This window comes from Petromyzon marinus, chromosome 18 (assembly GCF_048934315.1).
Source record: "Petromyzon marinus isolate PM22_M1 ecotype Great Lakes invasive population chromosome 18, UKy_Petmar_22M1.pri1.0, whole genome shotgun sequence".
NCBI classification, from domain to species: Eukaryota; Metazoa; Chordata; class Hyperoartia; order Petromyzontiformes; family Petromyzontidae; genus Petromyzon; species Petromyzon marinus.
In genome coordinates, this window is record NC_133684.1 from 443882 (window position 1) to 470142 (window position 26261).

A 26261-nucleotide genomic window follows, 5' to 3' on the forward strand; every position below is an offset into this window, starting at 1 on the left:
TCGTACATTTGGTCTCGAGATCCAGCTAAATATTGATGGCTGCATCAGAGGTACAAAGTACAGTACTTAGTGCCATCACTTAGCAGTCCGTTAGCTTTTCTCAAGATTTAATGTCTACACATCACCCATTTTGGCAGGCCCAGGAAATCAATTGATGTGAACGTAATCAGACTTGGAATATGCAGACTTGCAAATCACACATTTATCGTGCCCACATTGTACACAACTTGCAATTTATAACAATTGGAATAACTCTTGAACAATGTTCTGCGCTTGCAGTAATTCAGATCTTATATTGAACCACCCATGCGTTTAAATATCACTGCTTATATGATATTCCATGATGGCAACATTCGTATCAGTTATCACACAAATAATAGATTTTTCCTCTAACGATGCGTGTTGGTTTTCTGGAGATATTAGTTTTTCTCCACGTATAAAATATTAAATAAGTTAACAAATAATCAAAGTAGGACCATTTGTAAAAAAAACACTTGGAACATTCGCAAGGCTTTCCACTGGTAGATCTTAAATTGTCGTTACTACCAAATTGGCTATAAATGACATGCGTCAGCGCTTTATTAGCGGTCACTAAAACGCTATTGATAGTGTTCTTGAATGTGTCATGTGTATGTATGTTGAACTTCTTTCGCACCATACTTAGCCAGCCAACCGTGCTCATGGCCTCCAGACAATAGTTGTGCTTGGCTTCAATAGGGCAAGACCCTTTGCAAGCATCACACGCAATCAGTGAAAAGAATAAGCTTTACTTATACACATGTACAATTAACAATGAAAGTTGTGCTACTGTAAAAATACTGCCATTTTATGTCTTAATCCAAGTTTAAGTGCAATCATCCCGCATGTAAAATATATTACGCAATGGATACATATGGTGACAATATAATCGAGGAAATATTCAACACAGCACAGTATATAAAACTACCTTATATCATACACGTCATATTACTAGATAAACAAGTGGATAATGCATTTGAAGTCGTATTACATTCCTTTAAGGTATAAAAAAATACTTGCATAAATCTACACGAATAACAAGAGCATGGTACGTCTTAGAAGCTGTATGTCAGGGCATATGATGAATTTTCCACAATGGTAAAGACATCAACAGCACACATTTTGATATCTCTGTGCCCCGGATATATATGTATACAAAATTAATGCTATTTTAGTAAAACTCCTGACGTTTGTGAATATTGTATATCTGAGTGGAAATGCAAAATAAATGCAACGTGATGTATTGATGCTTTTATGGTACATCACCTGTGTGAAGAAGAAAACAAAGATGGGAAGCCTTTGTGCGAGGTGCAAGCTATATCTGTCTTGACGAGGGAACACCTTTGTGCGTGGTGCAAGCTATATCTCTCTTGACGAGGGAACACCTTTGTGCGTGGTGCAAGCTATATCTCTCTTGACGAGGGAACACCGCATTGCCCATTAATCGCAATTTCACACCATTTGATGATTCCACAATTCCATGTTTATGAATCAACACATTAGCTCATTCACATGACCATTTGCCACATGTTTATGACCCAAAAGACTGGTGGTAAGAGTTCAGAGGACAGAAATTGAGGTCTACTCTGTGACAGCTACCTCACGCACAGGTCCAATTGAAAGCTGCAGTGGAATGTGGGGCCATGATTCACTCTTCTAAGAAAGTATTATTCTTGCCTTTGCTATGGGTGACGGTTCACACTGGACTTTCGGCATGCGTTAAGTAAACGCTATGTGCTTTACGATAATGAAACTGTGGTCACATCACCACAGCGGAGCTTTATTTAATGTTAGGGTAACCCGGTGTGTCACGTGGTGTGTGACAATTGCTCTTGGCTTGTCCCCATCTACTCCACCCGACTCCTGATAGGCTGCTGGTTCTTCACCTTCTAAATTCAACCCAGCGACGAGAGCAAAATGTTAACTTTACGTCACTCCAGCGAGACTTAGGTGGCCATTACATTCTGTACGTTAAGTGATCCAGTGTGAACCCACCATTACTGTGCATTATTCATGTCTATCTACTGACTTAACACCAGAGCAGCAGAGTCCTAAAGGACAAAAATACTATGGCTTTAGACCCATAAAGATGCATTAAAGTACACAATACCTTGTGCTAAGTCTGCCAAATAAACACGAGGTGTAAGCAATGCCCATACACCAGCGGTGCCTATTTTTAAAATACCTATTTGACATAAGGCAAAGCGTTATAATGGGCAAGACCACAGGCTCCGGTGTGTACAGAGTTGGACGAAAAGCACGAGTAAGTGGCACTGTGGAGTTTAAGTTGACGGCGATGTCGTCCGCATCACGCTGCTCCTCGTGGGCACGCAGCACTACAGCTTGTTAGGAGATGGTGGCTGGAAGGAGCTGCGGATCCTCGCCACCTTGGCTGCACACCGCAGTCCGAACACTCGCCTGTACCAGTCGGGGGAACGGCCCCTGCCAGACGCACAACAGCACATGGCGGTGATGCTCCAAGTTGGGGTAATACTGATTTGTGTTTGATATACAGTAGTGACTTATATGCTGGGGCATCTCAGAGGGCTTTACATCTCACCTCCTACAATTTAAAGGGGATCCACTGTGGGCGCAAGGTGACATAGCACCCGGCTGGCAAACGGCAACAGTCTGCCAGCAGTTGTGCACTGATTGCCATGTGTCATGCCAGTTACGTCGTTTGCGGGTCATTTTCGACTTGGCAAATGTGGACCATGGCGTTGGCGCGCAATGGCCTCCACTTGCAAATGACGCACGGGATCTTTGAAGTCCAATCTGAAGCAGACGGTGCGTGTTTTTATGATTAATCAACCCGCAGTATTAATTAGGGCGGCAGTTGGATTCAAACCATGAACCACTGCAACAAGCGACGAACGCGCTACCACTCAGCCAGGGTGCAGGACTGATGTGTTGGTATTATGATTGCACGGGTCTCTGCAAAAGATGGAACTTTTATTGTGAAGGACGGTTCAGCGAACGCAAGGCTCTAATGGGTATAGGGGCCCATTAGAGCCGGGTTATATAGAATCCAAGGCTCATAAATTAACTTGTTAAAAGAGACAGAGCACTAAGCACATGGAACAGAGACCATTATGGGAGTGGCAGGTATACTCCGCCACACGTACAATTTGTATTTACGCAGCATCGTTGTATGCAACCACATCTCAATGTCGTACAGATAGTGGAAACGTCCATATAGAGCGCTTTAAGAGGATTGTGTTTTTTTTACATATGCTAGAGAAGGAACTGAGACAGCACTGTGCATATGAAATAAACATGCTAGCCAATAGTTTACAAAGATTTCAGAAATGGAGTGCTTGAGAGATCCATATAAACAAAATGCTTGTGGACTGTAAAGATAACTTGCACATTCATGGCAAGAGAAAAAGACGAGATTCAATATACAGAAGATGAAGACAACTGCAAGATGCACATTAAGAAATGCAAGATTATGATACTTATGATTTTTTAAATGTTTAAAGTGCTTTTAAATGTGGAATAAACACTTTAATTAACCTAAGAGAGGCTGATATGTTTATGCAGTAAATTGGGTAGAGTAATTTGGCAAACAATGTCAAAAGTAGTTTAAAGTTAATTACATTGCTTCCAATTAGTCTCCAATTACATAGTGCACTGTGGCTACACTGGAATAAACAAACTATTTATACCCGCAGCTTGTAACTATGGGGTGTCTTTAAAATGCACCCAACGATTAGAACGGGCCAATACGCCACCATAAAAACGCACACACTTAGAGGAGAGTAAAGGTACAGCGCGCCACTCACATAGATCAGAGACCAAAGGTGATTTCAAGAAAGAGCGCTTGCCAATAGTTAATGAAAGTGCCGTGAATAGGGACACGCGAATCCTCACTCGGACTGCACTCCTCCTGTTCCGTGTCCTCTCGTTGCCTCCCCAGCACCTCCACTCCACTTCCCCCACAAGTAAACCACGATGACATCACTGCCGTTATCTTCATCATAACAAAATATTCTCGCATCCTTTAAACCCCTCCAACTGCTTTAATCCCTCGCAGAACCCCCACCCGAATACCCTTCGGAAATGCCTCCATCTCCTCTGGTAGCTCTCAAGACCCCTATCGTGAAAGCATCCATCCTGGACCCCACATATTTCCACCATATTGCCAACCTCCCTACCCTTGGGAAAAGTCGAGAAAATGTTATTTTTCACATTACCCATGGACTTCAGGACACTTTTCAATATGGTTTCTGCCAAGACCATTTGACAGTGACTGCCTCCCTGTGCTAAGGGTTTATTAATCATAAACTGCGTGCCATCTGCTTCACAGGGGATGTTAAAGATCCCATGATGTGTTTCATCGGGAGTAGGTCATGTGCACAGGTGTTATGGTCCGAATTTGATCAATTATACACAAATTACTCAATTGTAAAACACCTAGTAGTGGCATTGCTTCCCACTGATCGAGATTCCCATTCGCGGGGCCCATTGCTGTGTGCACTCTGTGGTGCACGGTGAGGGCCGCCACTGGGGTCGGCGTGGCTAGACAGCAGCAGGGCACCGCGACGTGCCGCAAGGCGCCTTGTGGTTGCCGAGGCGTTTGACCAAATCGCCCCACGTACGCAAATCCAGATCTCAGACAAACCTACGTGCGGATCCACCGACCCCCCCGTTGCCTCCGGAGCGCTGGACCAGCGGGCCGACGCTTACCTGACGTCCGTCCTGCAGACGTGGGTGAGCTTCGAGCGCCCGGCGCCGCAGGGCTCGACCAGGTAGCGCGAGTCGAGCACCAGGGCGCGCACCGTGTCGGCGGCGGGAATGGCGGCGCTGTCGAGCGCGTGCTGCACGGACACGGCTGTAAGAGCACAGCAGCCCTTGGGCAGATCTGTCCGCCACGTCCTGCAGAGGACACGTTGGCAGAGAAGTGTTGCGCCACGATGCACAGTATATATACAGTATATATGTAAAAAATATATTTTAAACAATATGTTTTTTTACGGTCAACGATAATCACGGACGACGTTTAAAAAATAATAGCGGGGTGGCGTCCAAGTCATGGAATGCGTTCGAGAATATGTCCAAAGTGGAGATGGAGCAATGGCACCAGTTTATGTGTAGATGCTGCTGGATGCGAATGTTGCATTGCAAGCTTGTGAGATGGTGGTGGCTTGAGGAGGCCTTCGTAAAGCAGTGGATTGATCATGGCTACTGATGATGATGACGATGATATTTTGTCCCTTCTCATTTTCCATTGCTATCAGTGTCGTGCCATGAGATGAAGTGTCTAGGTGGAACTCTCCCAAAGAAATACATCCCTGCGTGATATAGAATGGCCTGCAGAAGGTGATATTAGAGAACCACTTCTGAAATGCCTTCAATTCATGCTGCATTTTCTCATGTATCCTACTCTAGAGATATCCATAAACATTTTATTTTATGAATACTTAAGGAGTAGTATATATGTTTTGTCAACCGAAGTAATGTTCTGTTGTTGTTGTTGCAGACATTAATGATCTGACCAGGGCCATCAACTCACGACATTTGGTTTAATCACAGGTGGGGCAAAACCCAAAATCCAATCCCGAATTCCGGCAGTGCCAGCTCCATTCTACTCAATGTACTGGCCTCCCCTAGCTAGTAAGTACCTGAGCAGCACGTAGTCACGCTTGGAAAACAAGGGCGTAGCATCCTGAACGAGCTGGTAAATTTCTGTCTGGTCGTCCAGCGATTCCAGGATGCTCTCCCCCAGGAGGTCAGGGTCCCAAAGGTTCCGTTCCCGGAGGACTCGGTGCAGGACCTCACAGGCCGGAGCTCCGACCTCTACGCACGCCTTCCACGGCCTGAGCGGACTCCCGTCCTCTATCTGATGGAAAAGCATCACATCTGTTCAAAACAAGACTGATATTTTTGTTGTCAAGTAGTTTTGAAAACATTATGGAGTTTTTTTTCAAATCAGTTTGTGATCTAGTTTTTCCCCATACGTACCTCAATTGTGCTGTCGGTGTCGTGTCGTGAGAATCAATTGGGAATCTCACCGAGCAGCGCAAAAGCCTTCGTGCCGGAGTACGATAATGGCACGCGACAGCAGAGATCACAGAACTACCGCTCAGATTCCTTCAAGTAACCTCTGATCCACTCAGTAGAGGGCAGCACTTTCTCACTCGCTCTGCATGCGATCAATCTCCATCGCATGCAAGTCAAACCGATCTTTTAATCTCAGAGCTGCAATTTATCATTATTACTGTCAAGTTCTCTGTAAAACTGCGACATCTCTTTGCACCAGCCCAATTTATACATATTATACAAACGGTAAAGGTGCAGCCTTGCAATTACTTGGTCACACCACTGCTGTCAGAAGGGCCTCTCAGAGGTATGTTGGCCTCCTCATCCATCTAAGCGGTGTGAGTGCCAGGAGTTCGAACTGGCAACCCCTGGATGGCAACAGCAAAGAATCTTAATGTATGAAAAATGAGAATAGGCTTTACCCTTTCCTCAACGCTTAAATCGATTACCTTCTTGTAGGCGAGCTCAGCCAGATCACAGTCAGGGACGGCTGTCCACCCGCGGAACTTATCGCGAGCCTCTCTCAGAAGCTCCAGCACGCGCCCATCCAGGAGGTCACTCAGGCCCGGACGTCCGCCCTCCGCTAGCCGCAGCTCGGTGGTGCCGGGAGCCGCCCAGCCCTCATCCGCATTCATCGCGCCGCACCTCCACAGCATCTCCACGGGCACCTGGAACATCGGCAACGACGCTTTGGGGGATTCGGCGAGAGTGCGGCGATTTCAGCGATGCTATTTCAGCGATACTATTTCAGCGATACTATTTCAGCGATACTATTTCAGTGATGCTATTTCAGCGATACTATTTCAGCGATACTATTTCAGCGATACTATTTCAGCGATAGTGGTGCACGGGTAATGAAGAAAGTTTCGTGCGTTAGCCAACAACACGGTGGCCGTGAAAGTGGCGATTGACGTGATGGATATTGCACAACGTCAAGCCAAACGTCACACTGCCTCATACCTTGGTCTATGTTTTCCTGCAGCACTTTGCTGCTGGTTAATTCACCCACAGGAATAACCAGTTGTAGAACGAGTTTAAACAAAATGAATACATACATGAAGAGAATAGAAGCTGTCACCTGGAAGAGGTTGTTGTACTTGCTGATCATGTGTGCCAACGCTTGAGAGGCTGCCAGGTTCTCACTCAGCTCCTTCAGGTCGGGCTTGCCCAGACTCGGCTTCCTCTGCAGGGATCTGCAGTGCGGTAAAGCCAGGTGCACACCTGAGCCATCAGCTGCACAATCGACCTCAAAATCGTGCTCCGGTCATCGCCTGCGAATGCTTTGTCCACATCCGAGCGACGAGTTGCGCAACAAGGAAATAAAACAGCGTGTTCAGGATTGTAACATCAATCTACGGAGTTCACAAATTTGCGTGTGATTATGCACGCCACTACGAATAGCTGTACAGGTGGCTTGAAAACAGAGTCTGTGCAACTGTTTGCACCTGGTTGCAGAGGCGTTCACACATAAGCAATTCAGATGTCTGCAACCAAGCTGTGCAACTGAGGGCTCAAGGGTGGATCCGGTTTAACAACTGCTCAGTGTTTAATCAGAATATTAAGGATGGTGCGATGCAAAATATGAAACTGCTTTTAATTCGCAGGTACACTCCCAAGCTGTGTTCGATACCATTTTGGAGCTTCATTAATTATATGTAAAATAAAATAAATACTTTTAGGAGTGCTGAGAGTTTGCTTGTTTCAACAAGTGCTTACTCTTAGGTTATTTCGGTAAAGTCACGTAGAAAAATAATAATAGATCACGACATTTCTATCGCCACACAAGCGATTGTCCTCAGGTGGGATAGAGAAACAGGCTGCTCTAGACCAATTCTTCGACCACATCAATTCCATACACCCAGCCATCAGATTTACCATGGAAGTCGAAATAGATGGCAAGATACCTTTTTTGGATGTCCTAATTAAAAAGAGACCTGATGGTTCAATGAGCCACTCTGTCTACAGGAAAGCTACCCATACGGATGCTTATCTGAAACCCGATTCCCACCACCATCCATCACAGAAGAATTCTCTCATCAAGACTCTGTATCATAGAGCCCAATGCATATCCGACCAGGAACACATAAGCAGTGAACTCAAGCACGTACACCAAGCTCTTAGGGCTAATGGTTACTCCGACTATACAATCCGCAAAGCTATCACTCAAACCATGAAGAAGAACCCTCTTGAGGAGCCTTTCAAAACCATCACTTTACCCTACATTGCTGGGATCACAAAAAAGATCTCCAAAATCTTGAATAAACACAAGATCCAGGTCCGTTTCAACACATTACATAAAATCCGTGATCTGGTTCCGTCTGTAAAAGATGTGATTCCGGACATACAATACCCTGGTGTCTACAAACTAAGTTGCCTCTGTGGTAGTAGTTACATTGGAGAAACCAAACGCCATATCTCGGACCGCATTCGTGAACATAAAGCAGACCTTAAACACGGTAGGACCAACACCTCGGCCGTAGCAGATCATTGTTCTAATTCAGTAGGCTCACATGCCATTGACTTTTCCAAGACGGAGGTTCTTTGTAAGCCATCTGGCTTCCATGAGAGATTCGTTCATGAGGCTATCCACATATACAAACACAGAGACAATTTCAACCGAGAAGATGGATTCTATCTTAGCAATCATTGGAAAGATTTGATAAATCATTTCAGTTCTTGATTGATTGTTCACGCTTACAGTGGCTTTCAGACAGCATACATAAAAACAAATTTCGTCTCCCCCCTCCTCTTTTCAAAAAATAGATGGACTAGTCCTGGCAAACAGCCAATCGTTGGCGTGACGCAAACGTTATTTATATATATATAAATAAATATGCCGTTTTCAAAATAAATTTATGCAAACCGACACACCTGATGATGACCGTTTGAGTTATGGTCGAAACGTCGTGAGAATTTTTTATTGTTTTATATATATTTTGTTGTTTTGTTGTTTCTCTTCAACGTGACTTTACCGAAAAAACTAAGAATATAAATATAGATTACTTAACAGTTCAACTGCAGTTCACTCAACATTAGCCAGACATAATCGTCTAATCATTGCGGATTCACAATCTATAATTCTTATGAAAGCACGCGCTGTCCTATTACACAACACGGTCATAAACTATTCAAGTTAAAACGAATATGGAAAAAAGAGCAGCGACAATCAAAGATAGAGGGGCATTTTACGAAACGGACAACATGATCAGCGTGGTGGACCTTATCTCCTCGTGTGATGATACATCGTAGCATCGCCACGTCGTGACAAACCCGCTCCCCCGGCAAATTCGCGCATGACAGAGCAGGCGGACGTTACAAAGGCACGCACGAGCCTCTGGGTGGCCGCTTGCACCTGGAGGATGAGCCTCCGCGCTTGAGGGTGGTGAGGTGGAAGATGGAGGGCGCCAGGCACACGGAGAGATTTGCCGCCGTCATCTGGTTCTCGTGCGAGCGCTCCACCACGCGCCCGAGGAAGTGCAGCAGCGCCTGCAGCGCCTGCCGGTTCTCCTGCGGAGCCAGCAGCACGGCCGCCTGCAGGCCCTGCAGGCGCTGCTCCTTCGGCACGACTGCGGGAGGAGACGAGCACACGGGCAGGCAGGTGAATGGATGGACGAATACACCTATGGATGGACAGGTGGATGGACAGGTATATATGTAGATATATATCGACAGATGCATGGAAGGATGGATAAGTTCCTGTATTGGAGCTGGGCTATCTGATTATTTAGTAATTGATGACTCTACCATTTATCAGTTGATAACCCGACTAAACGTATAAGGACATTTGCCTATAGCGAATCAGAGAACATAATGCAAAGAAATTCATCTCTATTTCCACGTGTGATGGCGGTGATGGGCAGGGCTTGGTGATGTCAGCAGCATCCTCAGACAGATTGTCAGCATGGTCAAGATTTTATAAAGCCACCGGAGTAGCCGACCACAAAAATGTAGTCGACTAGAAACGCGCGTTTAGAGTATTTGGCTGCTATACATTTCCACGTGATAAGCCACTTCGTTGAGGTATCATTTGTGGCCAGGTCGTTTCTGAAAAAAGAGCTGTATAGCTCAGTGGGCCTTGCCTGGTAAAATATAAAATAGTTTAGTTTAAGTTGAGACGACAATATGTTTTCGATGAACCATGGCAATCGACCGCTCGTCCCAGCTCTGCGATGAAAGCACCGGCTGGGGCTGGCGAAGGTCGCCAGCGTGGCCTAAGCGCGACGTCAGTGGACAAAGCGGGGGGGTGGGGGGGGGCATGGCACCGGAGCGGCTGTGCTCACACTGGTAGAGTAGCAGCAGCGAGTCGGACAGGCGGTTGGTGAGCAGCGGCTCGGGGAGGTCACGGAAGTACTGCTTGAGGAGGTCGGCGACGTCGTAGGGCGAGTGGCCCTCGTACGTCACGCCCTGGCGGCACGCCTCGTTGGCGTCGCGCAGCGCCTGGATGCGCGACTTGACGCCCGACTTGCGGAACAAACCAACCTGCATGCACGCACACACGCAGACAGTCCCAATTGGGGTTATGTATTGTGTCGGCAAGTCCAGCGAGCATCCCCCTAATCCCAAAAACACAGACGCACCCATACATCTCTTATAATACACAGTAGCTCCCATTTCATCGCAGGTTTCATCAGTTTCACTCACTCAGCCACCACTCACCCATTTACCCTTGCAAGCACTGGCCTTCCCACATACACATCCACTCACCCATTTATTAATTCACTCCATCACTCCCGCATGCACTCACCCACCCGCTCACTCACCCACCTGCTCACCCACCCCACCCGCTCACTCACCTGGTCGCAGCCGTGCTGGGCGAGAAATGTGACGGCCTCCTGGATGCCGGGCGGGAGGCTGTGGCCCGTGCGCTGGGCATTCACCAGCAGGGGGGCCCCAAAGACGTTCACCTCTCTCGAGTCGGGCATCTTAATTCTCTTCATGAAGCTGGGCACAGCCCTGTGTGTGTGTCGGTGTGTGCGCGTGTGTGTGGGGAGCGGTAGTGTAGCGGTTAGCGTGCTCTGCTACGAACCCGGCGACCCGAGTTCAATTCCCGCTCATGGCCACCAACACCGGTGACGATTATCTGAACTGGTCATGAGCACTCCTCTAGGTCAACTCAGCCTCAAATTAGTACCTGGTGCGGTGTGTAAACATCGCCACAAGGGAGACAAAAGCAGCCGGGCGTGGTGTTGGCCACCCACCCCCTCGTGTGCCGTGCCGGCCTTAATAGGTGCTCGCTAACAGCATTGGCTCCAACAGTCTGTTAAGGCTATACGGGGGATCTTTGTCTTTATGATGTGGTGGCACAGCAGTTAGTGCACAGCACTGCATCGCACGCAATCAGATGCGCTTCTGCGGCCGTCTGGAATGCTCTTACTTCTGACATTAGGAAGCCACTGGAGCTATGCACTTTAACATCTAAATTGAAAACGAATTTGTTTTGAACTGCTTTTTGTGTTTAGTTTGTTGTCCTTCCCCTGTACATCCGATTAGCACGGTTGACTACGTGCGGTGCAAAATAAGTTCAACATACATACTTTACATACAGCTCAGGAGTGGAGTTGGATCTATGAGAGCTTGGCTAACGCGCCTTTCCCTGGTGAACGTGAACACAAAGTTAAGCACACCGAGTTATCACCTCGTTATCACGTGGACTAAATAGAGCCCATATTTATTAAAAGAATCCCACCCCTCCATACCCACGCCAACTCATGTGTGTCTCTGTCAATAAGTGGAGCTGAATTAACTCGATCTTCTCTTGTGTTTGCAGTAGTGTGTGCTCACAAATATAGTTGATTCAAAGGCACAATTCACGCATTTTTATTCCCCTCCATAATTTCCCATGAGGCTAAACCAATTCCTGTATCATCACTTACAATTGAAATTTTAGAAATTTGAAAGTGCATTATATTTTAAGTCAGCTACATTTGTGTAGTTTAATTCACCCTGGCGTGGAATCTATGCTGTCACAACTCTGCTCCCCACCTTCAACAACCAGTCCCAACCAGTGTGAGCATGATTTGTTTCTGATAGAGCGCCCTTTTCACTGGGGAATCTTAAGAGCACTCTACACCACATCAATGATGAAGCACAGTGAATAAGATGATCATGATGAAAAGTCAAGGTGCAGCCCTGCAATAGATTGCTCACACAAATACTGGAAGAACCTTTACTCGAGGCAGCACCAGAGAACCCCTATAGGGTTTTTGGCCTACTCTTCCATGCAGGCCAATTGTTTTGAAATAGGCGGGAGTACCCATACTTTACCCTACTGCACACGCGTGACCTTTCAATTGACTAACTATAGTGAACCCATTTATACTGCTGGGTGGACAGAAGCTCAGGGAATATGAAAATGTCGCCATTATTTCAACTGCTGCATTGGGAGAATGAGTCGAACCGGTGACCTCTGGATTGTAAGTCCAGTGGGCTGCTAACCATCACATTATGGCAGCATCCTACCAATTTGCACATATAGTTGCATTGTTTTGTTGAGTTACTGATAATGATAGCAATACTTATAACGGTGATGATATTCGCGAATGGTTATGAATGGTCACCTGCAATGGGGCAGTACCCTCTAATCATTATCATCATGACGACGATCATGATGATGATGATTATATTCATGATGACCATGGTCATGACGCTTTTACCAGTTCCAGCCGAGTTTGTTGGAGGGAGAGTATTTCTCCAGGAGGGCGGTGAGCTTCAGCAGCGACAGCGTCTGCAGGGCACGCAGCTGCAGCACGGACAGGCTCTGCAGTGGCACGGACGTGACGTGCATGGCCTTGTGCAGAAGGGGCAGCCCTCCGTCGAGATCCCCCGGGCTAAACACAGGCGGGGGTCACAGCCGGGCACAACGGTGGCACCGCATCACGCCTGTCGTCTGGCGCTCGGGAGGCAAGTGCTGACAAACCGTGTGCACTTTGTGAGTCTCACAAAGCCGTGGCTGGGAGGTGGCCAAGCACGCAACCGATATTTAAGTGATTCGTGAATGATTGTCGCGTTAGGCTAGCTAAATGAGTTTATCACGTAGTAGGCTTTCATGGCCAATATCCATAATAAGAGGTTTTTTTGGTTAGGTCGTGTAAATATAAATGTGTATACAAACCCGCCACCACCCGACACAGCTTATTAGTAAGGTTTGTCATGTAAACACTATACTCTAAGTAAATCTGATCTATTTGTGACTTGCTAAGTAATTGTGCGTTCTTTATTTTTTATTTAAAATGCCACGCAACAATACAACAATAGACTTTTGTGTGAGCGGAAACACGCTTGCATTGGTAATGATAAACACTGGGGGTGAGTTTGTAACGAGTGACTTGTCACAGCAGAGGCAATTTCCTCGCTCCAAGGGCCAATCCCCTCAGCAAAGCAATTTGCTTGCGAAGCACAGTGCAGGCGTTTCGGAGCCCCCTGTGAAGTCCAAATCTCAAGTGGATGCATCTGTAAAATCTCAAGTGGAAGCATATGTAAAATGCACGGCAAAAAATACATTTATTGGCAGGGTGCTAACCTAATTATTCACTTGTTACATTTGAGGATCAATTATGTGTAATTACTTCTTATTACAAGTTATTAGTGGTAACCAGCAGCTGGTCTGTGTACTGGCGTCGGAGGTGTTTTGTAAAGGTTTAATCAGTGTGGACAATACTCCAAGCACTGTCATCCATGTTGGTGGCTCTCAACGAGCTCCAAAATCCACCAAATAGCTCAAATCAACGATTACCTGTGTAGATTTAAACCCTGCAATTTGCTAAACCCTGTAACCACCCTGCAATCCACTAAACCCTGTAATCTACTAGGCCATGTCATCTTCTAAAGCCTATAATCTACTAAACCTCTGTAATCTACTAGGCCCTGTAATCTACTAAACCCTGTAATCTACTAGGCCCTGTAATCTTCTAAACCCTGTAATATACTCAACCCTGTAATCTTCTAAACCCTATAATATACTCAACCCTGTAATCTACGAGGCCCTGTAATCTACTAAACCCTGTAATCTACTAGGCCCTGTAATTTACTAAACCCTATAATATACTAGGCCCTGTAATCTACTAGGCGCTGTACTCTACTAAACCCTATAATCTACTAGGCCCTGTAATCTACTAGGCCCTGTAATCTACTAAACCCTGTACTCTACTAAACCCTGCAATCTAATAAACCCCGTAATATACTACAGACACACAGCCCTCGCACCATATATAGGTAGTAGTTGTTTTTTTGTTACGTATGAATTATTATTCTATGGTTATGTAAAAGCATTTGTTCTGATTTGTCCTTAAATCTACAACAAAATTAGATATGAATAAAAAATATATTTACAGTTTTTTTAAGATTCCAGGACCTCCATTGCAAAAAAAGATGACGTGGCACACCAAGTGACTCACCATGAAAAGTAAACATACCTGCTAGTGGTGGCTCGTCATTCAAGTTTGAAAAAGCTACAAACTCTGTCTCAGGATCCCAGGCTTGGGCGATGCGTGCAGCTGGATTAAGTGATAATTGAGATACATCAGAAACGTGGTACTGTACCAGTGTTGGCACCTGGCAGAAACATTATTTTGGGAAGCTTCACCAATTGCATTTACTCATCCGGCAGTGGTACTGCAGAGCGATAGCCGGTTTGCCACTAGATGGAGAGGTTGGCGCTTCGAGGCCAGCGGCTGCCCTGGTTAATACTGCGGGCTCATGAGATATGCGCTGCCTACTTCACAGTGGATGAGAGATAACCCGCGACGCTATTCGACAAAGAGTAGGCCATGTGTACCGGCGTGAATGTCCAATTTGGACTAATTTGAATAATGGCTCACAAATGACTGAAATAGGAAAAACCACATGGCAACATCACTCCTTACGAGCAGACTCATGTCCTCTTGCAGGTTGCTGATGCTGCGTACTGGGGGGTTCCCTTGGATAGACTACAGCAAGGCACTGGGATGGTTGAGATGAGATGTGATGTCGGGAGGTAAGAGACTATGAAGAACCTCATCAGGTGGAGAAATTGTCATCAAAGCCTCTTACATTGATATTTAGTTGCTTTACTGGCAACTAAATATCAATGCAACCTGAAACTGGAAGACCTGTCATTTGTATTGTCTCCAAACTGGAACCAGACGGCACCACTGGTAACTCCAGTCTCACATCATGAGCATACTACTTGTTAGCAACCAGAATGGACAAGGAAAAAAGCTATTGCTTACTTTTCAGAAGCATTTGGGACGTAAATTAACACGTTTCAAAATACGTTTTGGCCAAGAGTGAAATGCCAAAAAGTATTGGAGTACTAAGCAGGCTAATAACAAGTAATAAAACAATACTTTGGCGAAATTCCCTGGAACAACGTATGAACATAAAATTATATGGCGCTTGTTTTTGAAAAAAAGAAGAGGCAGTGTGAAGTGGTGAACCAGGGAATGACTGCGGAGTGGACATTCCAGGACAGGAATGAGTAGAGAGGACCGGGAAGGCAGACTCTACATGAGTCGGTAAAATACCAGGAATAAGAAATGTTTATAGTATCATCATAATAAAATCAATAACATTATAGAATAACGTAATAATGACACCATGAATAAGAGTAACATAGTATCATTTTTTGTTTGTTTCCCTTCTACGTGACTTTACCGAAAGAACCAAGAATATGAATCCCTGCAGTCACGAAAGCTTTAAATAAAACAATAAAATAATTATTAACTAACTAATGTTATATGGAAAAGACTCACATCAGAGGCATATTGATAACTAAGTAAAGCAAATAATGGGCTGTCCATAAATGACGTCACGCGATTTTGGACGATTTTTTACCCCCCCCCCCCATCGTCACACGGCGTCGCAAAAAGTCAGAGCCCCCCTCAAATATGACGTCACAAAGCTCTGCCCCCCCCCCCAATTTTTTTTTAAACATGCTTCAAATCGTTTTAAACGATTGTCATTGTAGTGTGTATTTAATGTGGCGCTGCACTCTGATGTTTTAGGAGAAAACATTTATTAAAAAAAGTATATTTAATTAAGTAGAACGTTGATTTAAAGCTTTCGTGACTGCAGTAATTCATATTCTTAGCTCTTTCGGTAAAGTCACGTTGAAGGGAAACAATAAAATAATAAAAAAAATATATAAAAAATTCTCACGAAGTTTCGACCATAACCTGATGACGACCGTTTGTGTTATGATCGAAACGTCGTGAGAATTTTTTATTGTTTTATATATATTGTATTATTTTATTGTTTCCCTTCAACGTGACTTTACCGAAAGAGCTAAGAATATAAGTAGAACGTGTTGTCTATATTTATTTAAAGTTGCGCATTTTGATGTGACGTCACATTTCTCACCCCCCCCCCTCGTCACACAAATGTCTGACCACCCCCCCCCCCTAGGTGCGTGACGTCATTTATAGACGGCCCCTAAGCTTAGGCAGGACACCAATCTCGACATCAAAATACAGTTATGGCAATTGAGGCCAGTCAACAATGACTGCATAGAAATGGTAAATATTTAACTTGGATGTACACTTGATTTAACTACAATCGAGCGCCGAGAATGAAACGTCTGACTCGCATGTGACACTTTCTCTGCAGAGCGTGTGTTAAAGTACATCCCTACTTTGCAAATGATAGAAAGTCAAATTGCAGGATTTTACTGGATGAAGTTGCGTGTCAAATCACTTCTGCGGAACATTCTCTGAATATTCTCCACATGGCATCTTCATCTCATGACATAACGCCAATAAAACAACTGACTTACATTTCGCGGGGAAAATCACCAAAATATATGAAACGGAGAAATATATGCAATGGTACATAACTGCAGTAGATGTAGCAGACACATTCCTGCATCTGCTTATTAACAAAAATGTTTTTACTCATAAACCACAGTTGCATATCATGTTGAGAAATATTATTTGGAATAAACGAGGAAAAACAATAACTGTTAAGTAATGTTTTTTTTAAAATAATAAAAAAATATATTGGACGGAGGATCGTGTTTAGGTTGGACAGCTTAATGAAATTTCAGAGTTAACACGGCTCACCCAATTGATACTCCTCAAAAACACAACGCACACTTTGACATGGACGTTTTCCTCCAAGTTTTGCTTGTGATCAAGGAGAACACGCCTCACGGCAATATCGCTACCTCCATCACAACACGGTCAAACAACACTCTCGGGGTGCATCCTTCAGTGTGTTGAACTTCTGTCGCACCGGACGTAGCCAACCGTGTTAATGGGAGGTGCGGGAAAGGACAACAAACTGAACACACAAAGCAGTTCTGAAGAAATTAGTTTTCAATCTAGATTTAAAAGTGTTAACATATACAATCATTTTAATTTGAGAAATATTAATCGGTGATGTTTTATTCAAACAAGTCTGTAAGCCGTAATAAACTGTTCAAGGATGAATGTATCCGTTATACATGATGTTTTGCGACGACATCATACAGTTTCTCATAAATATAAATGGCTTGCTTCAACAGCCATTGGAATCTTTGGGAAATATATTTACTTTATTCTCCAGATTATAACATTCCCTTTTCCCCCCATTGATATGAAAGCAAGAGTTGTGGTGTATTTTCCACGATAATTTGTATAACTCTATTGACACCGGGCACAGGTTTGCAGGTGGTCTTACTATGTGGAGAACCTTAGAATCTGAACAATATGGTATATGTGCTGTACTTTTGTAAAATAAGTAAAAAAAGCCCCTCAAGCATAATTTACCATATAGTATAAAACATATATACAACTCTACAAGTACCAATGTGGTACAGAGTATATCGTGCATTGAAAAGTACTGACAAGTTTGATTAGTATTGTTATAATACAGTGACTGGTATATCATAGTAAAGTATAACTAAGAACGCAATGTGATTAAGAAAAAATACGGCTGAGTAAATGATCAGATTTTCTCATAAAAAAGTGAAGACTGCATTTCAGCGATAGAATTTACAACGTAGGTCAGAGGAACGTTACCAAACAACACAGGGGTCACAGTTAACGCAAGGTTAAGTTATCACCCATTATGGGATTTTCTCCCATGATTACTACTATTGAACCGCAATAAATTAATAAATGCAAATCAATGCTGATAATTATAAAGTGTCAATATGATGAGAAGTATATATGATGCACCCTATAGGGTGGAAGGGCTTATATATTTTTGTCTTTAGAACTGCTTTGTGTATTTAGTTTGTTGTCCTTCCCTCGCCCTTCCAATTTGCAAGGTTGGCTACGATATCTTACGTATTAAAATGGCTCTTACTGTCACAGTTAACATTCATATTTACACTTTTTGTGGGAAAAGCAATATGGAATAATGTATGCTGTGCACATACAAAAACAACAACAGTGAAAACGTTAAACCATCAATTACGAATGTATTCTCTGGTTGTACTGAGCGTTCAGAGCGATGTCTGTGATATTTTGCTCCCAGCGCGTAGAAGCCCCCAGCAACGAAACGTCAGACATTGTGCCGAACAACACGTGGCCCGACCCGAAAATACATCAAAGAGCGACAATCCAACGACCTCTCTCACCTGTTGGGCTCTGTGGGCGACTCCTGCTCCTTGGTCGGGCTCCCGTTGGCCTCCGTCCGCGCGGTCGCTTCCCCAGAACCGTCCACGACCGCGAACGGTCGCCGCTCGCTCCCCGCAGCGGAGGATGCGCTCTCCGAGCTCGTCGAATCGACAGAGAGCGACGGCTCTTTGCCCGACGAGTCCTCGGGGGGCCCCTGCAGGTCCCGCCACATCTGCTGGGACCACAGGCTGACCGTCCGCTGGACGCCGATCACGTGCTCGATCACGTCGTCCAGGTTCATGAAGTCGACGTCGCACGCCAGGTCCGGCCCTCCGGCCCGAGCCGGCGCCTTTTCCCCCGACTGCCCTGGAACCGAGGGCTCTGCGCTCCTGCGCCGGACGGGTGGCAGCTGGGCAAAGGGCACATTGTCGTACAGGCTGATTCGCCTCTCGAGCAGGTCGCAGTCCTGCAAGTGGCGGTTGACCACCAGGCTGTCGGCACTCGCGCTCGTCACGAGGCCCTTGTAGCCCCGAGCGTCACCGTGGCCGCCGCCCCGGTCTTCCGATGACACCCTGCTCTTGCCGCGCAGGTGGAAGCTCCCCGTGCGCCAGTTGACGTCATCGTCCATGCAGCTGTTGGGACGAAAGCCCTTGCACAGCAGCACGCGGGGGAAGGTGCCAGGCTTGTAATCTTGAGGAAGCTGAAAGATCTGATTTCTAATTAAAAAGCAATTGTCAGCCTTGCTTTTAGGCGAATTTACATGCGTTTTGTCTGGGCCGCAAGAATGATCCGTCGCGTCGCAACAGTTGGGGGTGGATGTGATTATTTTGCTTGGTAACAGCACAAGATCGTCCTTATCGCCGCTTGAGGTACCATTCACAAGGGGCCCATTGCTCGTAATTTTCAATGAACCATTGCCCTTGCAGGAACAGGAAGTTAGTTTTATATGCTCGCCATTTGCACCGGCTTGCAAAAGCGGACCGCTGATCTGCAGCCTCTCTTTGGTGGCTCCCGCTTTGCGTTTCGAGTGTCTTTTCAAACTCAAGTTCTCCACTCGTTTCAGAAACCCCTTGGCCACCGATGGACCGCCGTCCTCGTCAGCTGAGCACGCCCTGCTGCTCGCACGCTGGCGATCGCCGGGACACCGATCCGCGGGCAGAGCCGACGGCGAGCTCCGGCAGGACGACCTCGCCCCGTCCTCGTCGTGCTCCACGGCGACGAGGGGCTGCGTCATCTCCGGGCGGGGCGTGCGCGTCCCCTCGACGTCCTCGACGCTCTCGAGCTCGTCGAGGACCGACGTGGCGGTGCTCTGCTGCGTGCTCATGCTGGAGGACACCGTCTCCGAGCTGCCATTGCTGCTCTTCGTGCCTCTCACGAGCCAGGGTCCCCTCATCTCCTGGAAGTCCTCGACGGGCACCCACTTGCGGCTGGTTCCGTCAAAGACCCACTTTTCGCTGAGGGCGCATTTATCGTCATCGTCAGAGTCGTCGCCCTGGGGAGGACGCACGTGGTATGAGTAACAGAGAGATGCAGGTGCAATGTGCGACTTGTGACCCGTGTGTCTCATTGGTCAGATTGTGCCAGCCAATCATCATCATCATAATTCGTTAACAAACATCAATCTTCTTTCATTCCACATTGCATGATTTAAGTAACTAAAACAATATGCTCCATCCTGTAGCAACACAATAAGCCCCTGTGTTGAAAACCATATTCTCCTGATGAAACCAGATAAAATGTACACATCAAATGAGATGCCAAGTATGAGATCACGATAAAATATCTGTGCATTACCGAGAGAGAGAAATCAGATGAGGTTTCGACATGACAGCAATGACTGTGAATTGCCTTACAGTGAGGGAAAAAAGTATTTGATCCCCTGCTGATTTTGTACGTTTTCCCACAGACAAATAAATTATCAGTCTAGATTTTAATGGTAGGTTTATTTGAACATTGAGAGACAGAATAACAACAACAAAATCCAGAAAAACGCATGTCAAAAATGTTATAAATTGATTTGCATTTTAATTAGGGAAATAAGTATTTGACCCCCTCTCAATCAGAAAGATTTATGGCTCCCAGGTGTCTTTTATACAGGTAACGAGCTGAGATTAGGAGCACACTCTTAAAGGGAGTGCTCCTAATCTAGCTTGTTACCTGTATAAAAGGCACCTGTCCACAGAAGCAATCAATCAATCAGGTTCCAAACTCTCCACCATGGCCAAGACCAAAGAGCTCTCCAAGGATGTCAGGGACAAGATTGTAGATCTACACAAGGCTGGAATGGGCTACAAGACCATTGCCAAGCAGCTTGGTGAGAAGGTGACAACAGTTGGTGCGATTAGTCACAAATGGAAGAAACACAAAAGAACTGTCAATCTCCCTCTGCCTGGGGCTCCATGCAAGATCTCACCTCGTGGAGTTGCAATGATCATGAGAACGATGAGGAATCAGCCCAGAACTACACAGGAGGATCTTGTCAATGATCTCAAGGCAGCTGGGACCATAGTCACCAAGAAAACAATTGGTAACACTACGCCGTGAAGGACTGAAATCCTGCAGCGCCCGCAAGGTACCCCTGCTCAAGAAAGCACATATACATGCCCGTCTGAAGTTTGCCAATGAACATCTGAATGATTCAGATGACAACTGGGTGAAAGTGTTGTGGTCAGATGAGACCAAAATGGAGCTCTTTGGCATCAACTCAACTCACCGTGTTTGGAGGAGGAGGAATGCTGCCTATGACCCCAAGAACACCATCCCCACCGTCAAACATGGAGGTGGAAACATTATGCTTTGGGGGTGTTTTTCTGCTAAGGGGACAGGACAACTTCACCGCATCAAAGGGCCCGATGGACGGGGCCATGTACCATCAAATCTTGGGTGAGAACCCCCTTCCCTCAGCCAGGGCATTGAAAATGGGTCGTGGATGGGTATTCCAGCATGACAATGACCCAAAACACAAGGCCAAGGCAACAAAGGAGTGGCTCAAGAAGAAGCACATTAAGGTCCTGGAGTGGCCTAGCCAGTCTCCAGACCTTAATCCCATAGAAAATCTGTGGAGGGAGCTGAAGGTTCGAGTTGCCAAACGTCAGCCTCGAAACCTTAATGACTTGGAGAAGATCTGCAAAGAGGAGATGGACAAAATCCCTCCTGAGATGTGTGCAAACCTGGTGGCCAACTACAAGAAACGTCTGACCTCTGTGATTGCCAACAAGGGTTTTGTCACCAAGTTCTAAGTCATGTTTTGCAGAGGGGTCAAATACTTATTTCCCTCATTAAAATGCAAATCAATTTATAACATTTTTGACATGCGTTTTTCTGGATTTTGTTGTTGTTATTCTGTCTCTCACTGTTCAAATAAACCTACCATTAAAATTATAGACTGATCATTTCTTTGTCAGTGGGCAAACGTACAAAATCAGCAGGGGATCAAATACTTTTTTCCCTCACTGTATCTGTAGCAATGTCAACCATTTCACATCATGGTACTTCCCAGAAACGTTCAGACGCCATGGAAACGAGAGTTTATGTTTACAAAATATTATCTTTTTTTGTTTTAACACTGTTAGGAAATGCGCGTGATGTTGATGAATGATAAAAAAAATGTCACGGCACAGGGAGTCGTTTGCAACGCTGGCAACGGCCCCGCAGCTTTGCGATGGCTGGCTCCCAAAAGGCGCTTGGCACAGATGGGACATCAAACACCGCGCCAGGAGATCGCGCTCCCTCTCCATCGTCCTGCCGCAGAGAGCAGTCGCTGCCCCGGGCTGCCTGGCACCTACGCGACGGGCCGCACCGCGCCGCCTGACGTCGCGCTGACGTCGCTCTGACATCGCTCTGACGTCGTGCTGACGTCGCACTGACGTCGCGCTGACGTTGCGCTGACACGTGAGGCGCAAGCGCTGGCGCCGCGGAGAGAGCAGCGTGCAAGGCGGGCGCCCGAGGCGAACCTGGCGGCGGGCATCGTCCTGTGTCCGCTCACTAGCGAGCGCACGGGCTCGATTACATGGACAACAATAAGTAACGCAGTCAGCCGCTGTGTGCTCACTTCTGGAAGAGTACACATAGGATGGACTCGACTTCTTCGTATTGATGTACGCGGCCTGCATATACACTTGAGCCTATAAAGGGTCGACAACGTTGCTGATGGTAACAGTCAACCCTGTATCTCCTGCCTTGTGCAAGAGTATCATCAGGCTCATGCACAAGCCACGCACATGCACGCATATTTTTTTTAATATGGAGGTAAGTGGATGTACAAACACGAATCCCCAGTTTTGCGCTATGAACTGCCGGGAGCAATAGCTGCTAGCGAGCATCTATGAAGGCTGGCATGACGTATGAGGTGGTGTGGCTATCACCCTGCATGCCAGCCACTGTTGTCTTCCCATCGGGCCAGGTACTCGTTTAAAGACCAATTTCTCTTGTGCTTGCTTTAAAATCTACACACCAGGTTCATCATTAATGCTGCCAAACACTCAGGACAGTGGTCAGAAAATAAAGCATTCAGCTTAATTTATGAGCATCTTTGATCAAATCCCTAGTGACATTTCGGAAGCTAGCCAGGATTGAGCCTGGATAGTGCTTGGATAGGTGACCACCATGCAAAGCACGTTGTTATAAACTGTGGGGCCAGGTAGTGGGCTGTGTACTTCAATGTTCTCACATCATTATCTCGCAGCGACTCGCATGCCATTGGGAGGCCCTCATCCACTGGTGGGATTGCCAAGTTTGACTGTAGAGTACACTTTGTACTCGCAGAGTTTTGAACAAAGGCCGTTCGTGAGAGCAGTGGAGATGTGCATCGTGGAAAAGGGATCAATCCTGGGTCACTCGGATGAAAGGGCAGCAATGACAAAGCCAACACGCGCGCCGGCACTCGAAATCTACCGTCATCCCGGAGGTGACACTCCGACCCCATCTTCACCCACCCTAATAGTATCGCCACCCACTCTAATAGTATCGCCACCCACTCTAATAGTATCTTCACCCACCCTAATAGTATCTTCACCCACTCTAATCGTATCGCCACCCACTCTAATAGTATCGCCACATTCTTGTTTGAAACGAGAGCACTGCTAAGGAACCGTGACAAACAGCCACCGCGTTTTCAATGTCAAGAAACTGCCTATTTACAAGAAAATAAAAATTCTACGCTTGGATGGCGCTGTAAACTTTAGGGCTCAAGCGAATTGTTAGCAGAGTCGTGACCTCTGCGATGGTTCCACCAATAAATATGCAATCATTGAACGTTTGCAATGCATGCTGTGCTTATAATTATATTGAGTAAGCCAGATGTGCCCGGACTCATAAAATGGCCAGCCATGTTCACGTTAAATAAATGCAATAACAGCTGTTTAATGTTGATTGTTATATGAAAGTAACTCAAACCCAAACATAATAAAATCATAATGAGCAACAATAAACTCATTTACGTAGTAATTAACGTAGTAAATGAGTTTATGATAATTTAAGAACGTTTTTTATGCATGTCCAGATATATTTACAGAATGTTTTTTTTTTTATTTTCAAGCATTATGTCCCCCCCCCATATTTAAATCTGATGAGTGATTTCAACATCGCTGACTTGTCACGTGATACATATAATGAATGTAAAAGTAGAATTTTGTGTTTACTAAATCATCCAGGCAAATGTTGTTTCAAAAGTTTTAAGTTCATGCACAATGTCACGTGCCAAAAATACACTTAATGAGGCCATTGTTTAGAAGTTTCAGCTCTTTCCGAGTGTAACGTTATTGTTCTGAACATTATGCTGTTGAATTTAGAACCAGTGATCATTATCTTTACGAAGCCAACTTGTGTGGCCTCTAACTTTTATGATTTGAGTTTTTCATAACTGCTCATAATATATTTAAATGTTGAAAAATCACAGCCTGGTTAAGAAATGTATACGTGGGTTATATTGACTACCATTTGTTTCTTGGCCCAAGAGACAAGCTTATGGTAAATCAGTGTTATCGTATGCCAACATTGCAAAAACAACAGAGTAGTTCAAGGTCTTCTCTGTGCAGAGATATTCATTCTGAATTGTTTCATTCGTTGGCTTTTGCAAGAATTTACTTCAAATCGCCAGAATGATGAACAATTCTGCAACAACTGAGTGCCAAGTAAGCCACACTGAGATTAGTGTAATTCAATCCATCAATTCAGAGGTCCATGCATAGGTAAGAGTGTAAAACAAATATGAAGCTGTGCAATATTAAGAAATAGCCATTCTGGACGCTGGCCAGATGTAACATCTGTATTTGCAATGACCAAACAAGAGAGTCTTCTTCGAAATATTACCTGTCATATAATTGATTTTTGTGGAAAGATATGTTTACATAAAAAACTTAGGCACGTGGTTATCTTTGCTTGAGACCTAAAGAGCCCTCTATTTTTGGTTTCTTTATTTTTTAAAGCAAAATACTATAATTACAGGCCGCAGGCTGCATATAAGAAGTTTATAAACTGAACCGGACAGCGGAACCAACCCTCGCTCGGGGGAGTCTCTGATCAAACCAAATTTACTCTACCAGAGGAAACAAAAATGTTCAGGCGTTGCTGTCATTTTGCTCGCAGGGCATTTGATTTTTCCACATGGAAGGTGGCGGCAATGATTATTAATCACGCCGTTGTAATTATCAAGTTGCTGTACAAAACTGTTTGCGACTTGAGGGGAAGTGAGTAGTTTATTTGCTGAGCTGCAGAACTTCTAATGGGCTGGGGGAACGTTTACGAAATTAAGGTGAAAAAGAGGTAATATTATGTGTAACTCATCCAGTAAATATTCTGTAATCTTAAGAGCCCTGAGAAGCAGAGGAAGATATTTCAACGCAGCTGGCAATGTTAGCTGCCCCTAACGCCTCAGCTTAACGAAGGCTGTCGCAATATTTTATCACAATTATTTTTATGCAAGCACATGCGTGAAAGAGGAAAAAAACAAGCTTTTGGATGCCTATGAATGGTTATTTACATCGTTCAAATTCCACACCCTTTAAGACCACACAAAGGGCCTTAATCCCCAAGCAGAACAGTATGTTCCCCCATTTTCACTCCAGCACTAAATGACAACAGTTGTTTCTACGCAGCAACTTGTGCTTCCGCTGGTTCCCAAAGTCGCCCCGTTCCGGGACGTGCGTGGTCAATCTGCCAGCCGCAACGCGGTGCAGGGAGCTGCCAAATTATATCTGGACGACAGAAAGGCGCCGAGCACAGCCCTCGCTGGCACGAGCAGAGATACATTCAATTAAGCGCAATCAAAGACATTGATTAATGTCTGTATCCTGTGTCATATTGATAAAAAAAAAACAATGAATATGATGAAATTCCTGGCCTGTAGCAATTCAATCAGCAGTTGGTGAAATACAATCAGGCTGAAATCCTTCAGACAGGTTTGAACCAGATACCAATATTTGACAAAATGTTATAATTATCCACAAATTACTCAAATGAGACTGTCATAGCCCCCTACTGGCATACTCATACCCCAAGTCACTCTCGCAACTTATACTTTGCTGGTCTCTTGATTTCATGTATAGTTAAACGAAATTAATTTAATTTATAAAACATGCATGTAGACGGAGCGCATAACATTTCACATGTATTGCAGGATGAGTTTGATCTTGCACATGAATCGAATCTACGATTAATTAGAAGCCTCAATGTTAATCCAATGGAGCT

General features: G+C 45.2%; 1 protein-coding gene across 4 annotated transcripts in view; it reads right to left on the reverse strand.

Moving 5' to 3' along the window:
• Window positions 1–747: 747 nt before the first annotated feature.
• The window catches only part of LOC116943517 (rho GTPase-activating protein 7-like), a 57447-nt gene continuing 31933 nt past the window's right edge, over window positions 748–26261 (reverse strand). For 3 of the 4 annotated variants that reach the window (XM_032956416.2, XM_032956419.2, XM_032956418.2), the window contains exons 5-14: window positions 18596–20067; window positions 12714–12887; window positions 10854–11013; window positions 10341–10539; window positions 9389–9626; window positions 7139–7253; window positions 6510–6728; window positions 5643–5860; window positions 4708–4896; window positions 748–2460 (exon numbers count right to left, since the gene is read on the reverse strand). In XM_032956416.2, coding sequence (XP_032812307.2) covers window positions 2355–2460; window positions 4708–4896; window positions 5643–5860; window positions 6510–6728; window positions 7139–7253; window positions 9389–9626; window positions 10341–10539; window positions 10854–11013; window positions 12714–12887; window positions 18596–20067 — 3090 coding nt within the window. In that variant the 3' untranslated portion in view covers window positions 748–2354. The remainder of the gene's footprint in view (window positions 2461–4707; window positions 4897–5642; window positions 5861–6509; window positions 6729–7138; window positions 7254–9388; window positions 9627–10340; window positions 10540–10853; window positions 11014–12713; window positions 12888–18595; window positions 20068–26261) is intronic. The other variant, XM_032956417.2, reaches the window with a different exon arrangement.